This window comes from Periophthalmus magnuspinnatus, chromosome 14 (assembly GCF_009829125.3).
Source record: "Periophthalmus magnuspinnatus isolate fPerMag1 chromosome 14, fPerMag1.2.pri, whole genome shotgun sequence".
Lineage (NCBI taxonomy): Eukaryota > Metazoa > Chordata > Actinopteri > Gobiiformes > Gobiidae > Periophthalmus > Periophthalmus magnuspinnatus.
Window position 1 is genome coordinate 24,969,755 of NC_047139.1, and position 9,556 is coordinate 24,979,310.

Genomic DNA, 9,556 nt, shown 5'->3' on the forward strand with positions numbered 1-9,556 from the left:
TTGGCTGATCAGTATTACGTGCGCAGACAGGACGTTAGGGGCGTGTCCATGACGCCTCCGTCCAGGTTCTGTATGTGCAGCTGAGGTGCTGTACCTACAGTCCTGATCATATCTACAGTCATTACTACGGTAAGAAAACACACTGCAGACACGGGTTCTGTCTTAAAAGGCTTTATTTCTTCTCAGACGTAATCCAGCACTTTTTAACTGCGTGAAACACTGGAAAAAGTTTTGTTTTGTAACTGCAATGTCACAAATTGCACTTTGCCCATACACTTATGAAATGGTATTGATAAAGCTCTGATGTGTTTCCTTTAATGTTCATTTATTCACATTGTTAAAAATATATGTTTGCTCAGATTTACAAATTATGAGCAAGAATAATATTAATGCAAACTTAATCACAGATGCCAGTTACAATGGGGTCCTATAAGCCATGCATTTAGTAATCTGTCAGCCTGTTCTTCTTATTAATGGTTGTATTTTATATGCATATTTCTTTTTTCATCATAGGTTCACATCTCATCTGACAATGAAGCGTGCAGACAAATCATCGCACACTGTTGAGAGAGAATTTGGAGGAACTCTTGGTGATCTGTTCATTTATTTAATTTCCAGAGATATAGGTTTAGATTTCTTTTTTAATTGTATTATGTCTTTATTACTTATTATGTAAGATAACACGATAACAGATTTTGGAACAGGACACATTGCTACAGAGAAATACCACAATAAAAGATAATACTGAAACTACTCTATGCTACTGACACAAAGCAAGATAATCCCAGCTCAAATCTTATCGTATTACAACAAAAATAACCAAAATGTCCCCACTACTGCAAAGAAAAAGTCCCTACAATAAATACTGAGTCCAAAAATATATTGTTCCAGCTTTCATGTATTGAACGATAAGTTGATATAGTAATTATTGGGACAGGCCTAGCTAAAAATGTTCTATGCAAATGAGCCAGTCTGTGGTTATTGTTTTGTGCATGATTTGAAAGCCTGTGTGCCCCACTGTGTCCATTGAACTAAGCGTCGGCATCAATTATAGTACCATCTGCTTAAAGTGAACTCATGTATCGAGCATGACAGCGCAGCAGAAGCTCAGATAAAACAACTAATTACACCAAACACAACTTTTCTTACATCCAGTTCTGCTTTGGTTTAGGGCTGGAAGAAAATCAAATTGTAATTTTTGTATGTAGTATTGCAAATAGATGTGCAATATATGTTTGAAATGTATGATTCTCTTCAGAGTGTACATTGTAATAACTAAATAAATAAATGCAAGAATCCAATTTCAGAACATGTTTGTAGAGGTCTAAACTACAGGTACAACAAGATCTTTGTAGAAAAAAAAACCTGGATATTTTGTTATTTGCAGAGGAGGTTTATTATGTAAATCATTCCAGCCTTTGCACCAACTCAAATTTCGTTATTCGATATTAATTTGTGATATTCTGTGCAGATCTGGTTTGCTGTGTATACTACTGGTTTATATTCATCATATTTTCGTACATCCTAGGTGCCGTTTGTATCCCTGTCTTCCTCCCATTGACGGTGCTGTTTCTTATTGGTGTGAGTCGGACTCCTTCAGCCAGCCTCTTCCAGTGGCCTCCTCCCTTCCCCTCTTCTGAGCAGCTGTGGCACCCTCTGGTCCCTGTGCTGCTGCTAGGATGGATAGGCCTGCATGCACTTCTGTACCTGCTGCCTCTGGGGAAGGTAATAATGTTTTGTATAAGATGAATGGCCACATTTATACAGGATATTGCTGTTGTTTTTTTTTTCTTTCTTTTTTATCCCCAAAGTAGCCCTAAGAAATCATGCACCAATTCTATTCGCACTCGCAATCTCACACATTTCCTTGCCCATGGACACAGTGTAAGAGTAAGTAAGTAATGGTGGGAGGTGTAGAAATGCATAAATTGCTAACATCATAGTTACTGTTACTTTTTTTACTTAAAGTGCATTATGCTTTGTTTTCAAGTGGCCTTACCTGGATATAAATGCCTTATCTCTTTTAATATTCTTGTATTTTTCTTACTACCTCTGAAAACACCAGGTGCCACATTGGGGTAGCTGTTCTGTTGGAAACTGTTGTTGTGCCCTTAGGCAAGAAACTTCACACACATGTCCTAGTATAAAAGTAGCGTGTACACTATTGTTGGTAGTAGTCGTACAGGGGCTAATGGCACAGATTGGCAGCCTCGCTTCCATCAGTTTTCCTGAGGACAACCGTGATGTGATTGAATAATGCAACAGAAAGTGCTTTGGGTATCTTGAAAGGCGCTATATAAATGAGATTATATTTGTATTACAGATGTCAGAGGGACTAGAGCTGAAGAATAAGACACGCCTCAAGTATCCTATAAATGGTAATACACTTTAATCTCTTTAGTTTTTTCCCTGTATAAAATTGTGACTTGCTCATAAAGTGGTATGGTGCTGTATGCCACCCATGTATTAAGCTGCGCCTTTTATAGTCCCACTGATCATTCACTCATCATGTTGTACAGTTTAGGACTTTTGGCACAATAGCCAATAGACAGTTTTGTCAGTCACCTTATTTTCCTCCACCGGCTAACACAGTTTTGTTGTGGTCTTGCAGGTTTCCATGCCATGTGCATCAGTGTGGGGCTGATTCTGCTGTTGCTAAAGCTTGGTGCTCCTCTGGGCCGGCTCTTTGAGCTGCTGCCCCCTCTGGCCGTGTGTGCCATTGTGCTGTCATTCTTCTTCTCGGTTTTCCTCTATGCACGCTCCTTTTCAGTCCCCTCCGACGCACTCGCTCCAGGGGGCAACACAGGTGAGATGGAGAATGTAATCCACAAATATACACCCACATGTGGTTTGTTGCTGTGAGGCAGTTTCTCTACTTGTCGGCAAATGGCAAAAGACTGCCATGGTTGTGTCTTTTTGTTTTATCTGAGATTTAGAGGAGACTATGAATCAAATGAATGTTTCTGTGGATAATAGGAACTACAAGAAACATAGTGTTTGAGAATTTAAAATTGACCAAGAGAGCAGGTTAGTATTCAACTCAATGGTGGGATAGGCTCTTTAACTGTCAGACTGCAGATTTGTTGACCTTGTTTGTGGTTAATATCTCTGCGATTACTGGGGGCATCCGCATGAAACAAAAATTGCCGCTGTAGTTTCAGGAAGTAGTGCCATTTTTTCAACCCCAAAGATTGTTGTCAGTTAAAAGGTCTTTAAGCCATAAGATAAATATGACAGATTTGTGTAGAAAGTCCCTTAAAAATGATGGTTCAGCATTTGTGGATCCATCTGAAATTATGATCAAATTATCAAACCCAACAAAATCAGTGACAGCGACAAAGAATAATGCTTTGTCAGAGTAAAATGAGATTAACAGAGACTCATGAGCAGAGCACAGGTGTTAGTGCTGAGGCGCCAACACCTGGTCTCAATTGTGTTTCCTAATGATTTTTTTTGCACCTGTTGGTCTCTTTGAATTACCTAATTCATGATTCATTATAAATATATCAATAATAGCATGATGTCTTCTTGCTTGTAGTTTTAACATAACAGCTAGTTTTACCCATTTTCAACTCATCATTTTCAAACGGATAAGGACTGTGACACATTTCAAGATAGCACAAGGCAATTCATTTACTTTAGGGTGTGCACAATCACTACATCAAAATTGGGACTAAACTGAGGCTAAATTTGGAACTAAATCTGGACTAGATCAGGACCAAACCAAGTCTACATTTGGACTAAAACTGGGATAAAAAAAGGACAAAATTACATACACCCATAATGGCCTTGATGTGACCTTGCTCCCATTTACTGTTATAACGTTGTTATAAATGTAACAATATCGTCATGTTTGGTGTTTCATCTCTTTTCTCCAGGGAATCACTTGTATGATTTCTTCATTGGGCGGGAACTAAACCCTCGGATTCAGGATTTTGACCTAAAATATTTCTGTGAGCTGAGGCCAGGTCTTATTGGATGGGTGAGTATTGTACTTCCTTACCTAACTTTTCTAGTGGAGGATGTGCCGCCTGCTTGTCTTCATGTAGATAAATAATAGAATAATAATAATAAGAGAAAAGGCATTTCTATTGAGATGAGCAGGTGGTGAACTCTCAATCCGTAAAGTTGCATAGTCCGCGTCCTATAGAATGTCAAGGTGATTACTGCTATTAGTTCTACTGAGCTGGGCTTGTAGTCCTCTGCTCTATTCCGAGCTTGTCTGAATAATTTAATGCACACACTGTTTTCAATAATGAGCTCAGCTGGAGATCCACAAATGTACCAACAGGAGGCAATGTTGCTCCACTCTCACTGATTTTTGTGGTCTGTGAGTTTGCACAGTAAGAGGCAGAACTTTCCCTCCCTAATGACTTGACACAGTAAATCAAATCACCCCCTGTCTATTAGTCATCAGCCCAAATCAGACAAGTCAGGAAGGCCCCGATAAATAGATTATTTTTATCCAGACATGACTGACGTTGTGCCACTTTAGTTGACTCACAGTGGAAATGTTAATAATGCCATATTTACTTTAAAAAAAACTTTGAGTGCATTTCCATCAGGCAGTAGTGGGTTTGCATATCTGAATGTTTTAAAGGCAGGTGCGTAGGAGAGAGGACAGAAAAAGACTCCATCGGCCTGGCTACAGACTGTGTGGGAGATTTGCTGTATTTTCCCTCAAAATCATACATGATGAAGCAAATATTCAACATTAACACTGTCCAAAATATTTGGGGTTTGGGGATAAAACTGAAAGATAAAAAGGTAGTGGTTGTTGTGTCCTTAGGCGAGGCACTTAACCCACATTGCCGAGTATGAATGTGCAGTGTGAGTGAAGGATTAGTGGTGGTTGGAGGGGTTGATGTCAGCCTTGCTTCCAGCAGTCTACCTCAGGGCAGCTGTGGTTACAATATGCACTATATTATTAGTATTATTGTTAAAAATAAAGCCCTCTGCTCTCAGCTCCATAGTTGAGGTTGTTGATGAATAAATAACCCTTTTATTTTCCTGCAGGCATTGTGGTATGTTTTATAATGGATACTAATGCATAATATAGCAAGCAATTTTGTCACCTACAAAAGCTTACAACATAATCTGCTCTTCCCAGTTTTCCTTGTGGGATTACCTCACCTAATCATGTACCCTGTAGTACGATATGCATTTTGATGAACTTCAGTTTCATGCCATAAGAATACTTCGACAAACTGCTTTTCTCAAAGAAGACATATTGTGCTTTCTTTGGGCATTAAATATTAAACTATAACATGCACAGATCATTATTTTACAACCTCAGTATTGATCTAAATGGTTTAACACTGGTTAAAACCACAGAATGTGTCATGTCAAACCGCCTCTTCAGATTCGACATGTAACTGTAACAAGCCACAAATTATCATGTACATGTTTTTATTATTGAAAAATGTGACAGTTTGAAAGTTTTGAATAATCGCCAGTAAATACAGTGAAACGGGTGGAGATTTTCTGAGCGCTCGAGGGTTAAATTGATTACTCAAACATACATGAATCAGTTGAAATATAACTTAGTTTATGATGAGAGAAGACTAGTATAACATGTTTCTTTTAAAGCTTAAGCTGGGGTACTTGATTTTCAAACTGTAAAATATTAAGTATGTATGTAAATCTATCTAACTATTCCCTAGCTCTCACAAACTGTTTGGCACATAATTCTTTTATTTGGCCACTAGCACAGCTTTAGAACAGCTTTTTCAAACAGAAAAGTGAAGCAGGAACCACCGTTTGACAGCCAATCTCTCTCCCCAAAGTGTCATATAGTGACTCACATGGCTCATGGCTCAAGTTTGGGCGACTGAACACTTCTAGAAAGAGAAAATTAAAATAAGTCTACTACTGAGGCAAATATATGTTATTCTTTTTTTACATTTTGATTTAATAATATCAGTATCTTTCATATAAAAAATGATCTTTTCGTATGTGTTTTAGTATTTGTAAAGTTCAGATACCAATTCCGATTATCAAAATATCCGATAATGACAAATTTTATCAGTCGACTTGGCATGATTATTTGATTAATTGTTGCAGTCCTCAGCCCTGTTACTTTTATTTTATCTTCATGGCTGAAAACACTGTACTTATTGTCTTATCTTGCAGGTGGTGATTAATCTGGGTTTACTAATGAAGGAGGCGGAGCTTCAAGGTTCCCCATCCCTCGCCATGGTCCTTGTCAATGGGTTCCAGCTGTTGTATGTCGGGGACGCTTTGTGGAACGAGGTATGTCCTAATTACAACCACTGTGTCATGTCAAACTGGATTTAGTTACTAATCACTAATAATGAGTAATTAACAGGAGGCCGTTCTCTCCACTATGGACATTGTTCACGATGGTTTTGGGTTCATGCTGGTGTTTGGAGACCTGGTTTGGGTGCCCTTTACCTACAGTTTACAGGCAGCTTTTCTAGTTGTCCACCCGCAGTCACTCAGTTGGTTTGGAGCAGCTGTTATAATAGCACTTAATGGTAATATAATTCTTTTTGCATTGCTACTTTTGCTTATTATTTATTTTGGTCACAATTTCTGTTTCTTCTTTGTCAACAGGGATCGGGTATTATATCTTTAGGAGCTCAAATTCACAGAAAAATCAGTTCAGAAGAGATCCAAACCATCCAAAAGTTTCAAGTATGTTGAATAGTTGAATTTAAAGGTGCATCACTGCATAGCTGGTCTGTATCTTGGTTTGGTGGTGTCACATGCTTGTCTCTATGGAGATAGATATGCTTAATGACATATAGTGGAACTTTCTGGGCAAAGTAATAACGTCTCCATGAAGACATTCAGGTGTTAGACAATCACCCTCCTCCAGAAAGGTTATACAGTGCACCTTTAAATAAGTATTATAGGATTTTATATGCATGGTTTCATAATAATGTTAACCTTTTGTTCTTTGTCAGAGCTGAAAACCATCCCGACAGCATCAGGGAAGAAGTTGCTCGTGTCCGGATGGTGGGGTTTTGTTCGTCATCCCAATTACCTCGGAGACCTCCTCATGGCCCTGGCCTGGTCCCTGCCATGTGGTAAGGCCATACTGAACATGCGCTCTGACAGATAACATCCTGAAAGCACATTTTGCTGCTCAGCACAAAGAGATGAGCTAAGATCTAGTGCCACAAGATCTCACAAGATACAGTTGCCAGACGATTGTACACAAAATTATTTTGTCAGAGTTTTTTCCACGTGTTTACAAAAAAAAAGCTATGTATCTTTTCTGGAGGAGAGTCTGCCACCTAATTGTCATCACTGAGATGTTATTGCTTTGCCTGTAAAGTTCTACAGCATAGATAGAAGAAGATAAGAAAGATACATATTTATTGGCCACACATTGGGGATATTACAGTGTTGCAAAGCAAAGTTCAAGAACAGAAGGAGAACAGGAGAGGCTAGTCTACTCAGAATACATGGTTTTTAAAGGTACTTTAAAGCAATAAAAGCACCTGTCATTGAATAAATGCAAGATATACAAGTTATACAAGTTATAATGCTATACTGTGGAACATTACAGGCAAGGTGATGACATGTCTATGGAGATGAAGTTACATAGTGCACCTTTAAGCACTGGAGAGTTGCACCTCTTGAGAAGCCATAGTTCCAATGATAACAAAAAATTACTGAACTGAACCACATAATTTTTTTATTGCAAACTATTTCAGAATCTTCTCGTAACTCGTCTTGTAGAAATTGCCATGTCCCAGCCCTATTATTACACAGAATCCATTAATAGCTTCAACCATAGCATCTGACAATACAAAACAGTAATGACAAACACTAGTCACATCACAGGGCCACCTTTTGTACAAGATACTTCCCACAGATACATTTTGTTCCATATGGTAATTATATAACAGAGGTTTGATGGCCAGCCGAAACCATTGTGCTTCCTGTACTTATAGTATAATTGCATGGTGTTGGCGATTGATGCTACAGCAATTAGGGCTGTGACAATCTGCTAGCTTTGTGCGTGTGTAAGCTGCCTTATGTTCTCCAAAAACAACTAAATTCCTCAAATGGCGGCTGTCAGACCTTTGTTCCCGCCAACACAAGCAGCTCATTGATATTCCAGTGAACGTGACTCACTTTTGCGGCTGCTTTTGTAACTGAGATGGACTGAAAGTTATAATTGCTACTGACAAAAATGCAGTCCCTGTTTCTAAAGCTGTGACAATATGTGTGCTGCCTTCTATTTGCATTTAGTATTGCTTTAATTAACTGCTGCATGGTATTGTAAAACACTGCGATATGGCAGTTGTGAATATTATGGTGGTATTTTAAAGACCCACTGTGTAACTTTTCAATAGACTAAATTTAAAGTTTTTTTAAATATTGTGTTTTTATTGCACTGAAAAACATAGATACACATGTGTTCTTACTATGAGATGGCCTGTATCTCCACAAACCTGACTTATTAGCCCATGCTTGTCTCCATGTAAATTTTGTTCTTTAGGCAATAATCTCCCACAGTGCAGCATAAAATGTATCTATCTCTATGGAGAATTTGCCGAAGTATGATCTTAACTTTCTATTTCCTTGGAATCATGCAGATGATGAGCCACCTCCTGAACGTTACATACTATACCTTTAAAAAAACAATGCAGTTCTGTCACATGGAGATGTTCATGCTGTGATATTAGTTTGTTGCAATATTGTTTATTGTCTTAGCCAATATTGCAACATTTTGTGCAAACCTAGTTTCTTTTGTTTTCCAGGGTTTTCAAATCTCCTGCCGTACTTCTACGTCATATACTTCACCATCCTGTTGATCCACAGAGAGGCGCGAGATGACAGACAGTGTAAGATCAAATATGGAGCGTCCTGGGACTCCTACTGCAAACAGGTCCCCTACAGGATATTTCCATATATTTACTAAATAAACACCAGTAAAAGATGAAATACATTATATAGTTAACATTACATCCTGTACTTGCATAAACAGCTGTCTGTTGCTAATGTGTCTTATATTTTTATAATGTTTGTTTTACTCATAATAGCTAGACAATTTTCTTTGTAAAGGCACTTTGCAAAATATAAAACATTTTAGTACAATACTATGTAACATAATACATATTATGTTTGTTTGTTTTTTTTTCAATATTAAACTCTAACATACATAGTTCATCATTTGCTTTTATTGTTGTAGACCACAGTATTACTCTAAAACGGCATAATAATAAAAACAGATCCAATGACTTACGGTTCAAAATTGCAGAAGGGGAAGGTGAAAATTGATTTTTTTTTCTGTGCACTCAAGACAGCACAGGAGAATGTAAGACAGTACAGGATTAAGTCAAACATGCATGTGTGAATCAAATGAAACATAACTTTGAGTTCGCTAATGATGAAGTTATAATATGGTTAAAAAAGTTCACAAACGTTTAAACCTTCAAAGTTAAGATCTAACTTGACAGCTTTTCTGTTGTTCTGTCACACTTTTGATGAGTTGCTTCACTAAGATATGTCAGTTTTGACACCTTTTATATTGCTTTAGATAGTTTTACTCTGACTTGGCAACCCCTGCAATGATTAA

General features: G+C 37.9%; 1 protein-coding gene across 1 annotated transcript; it reads left to right on the plus strand.

The window, feature by feature from the left end:
- Nucleotides 1-54: 54 nt before the first annotated feature.
- tm7sf2 (transmembrane 7 superfamily member 2) lies at nucleotides 55-8,966 on the plus strand. Its single transcript, XM_033979108.2, has 11 exons — nucleotides 55-129; nucleotides 514-590; nucleotides 1,529-1,725; nucleotides 2,324-2,378; nucleotides 2,612-2,806; nucleotides 3,879-3,982; nucleotides 6,133-6,252; nucleotides 6,329-6,497; nucleotides 6,577-6,657; nucleotides 6,930-7,052; nucleotides 8,739-8,966. The coding sequence occupies exons 2-11, from the start codon at nucleotides 533-535 to the stop codon at nucleotides 8,897-8,899; spliced, it is 1,263 nt and encodes a 420-aa protein (XP_033834999.1). The 5' UTR covers nucleotides 55-129; nucleotides 514-532; the 3' UTR covers nucleotides 8,900-8,966.
- Nucleotides 8,967-9,556: the final 590 nt, after the last annotated feature.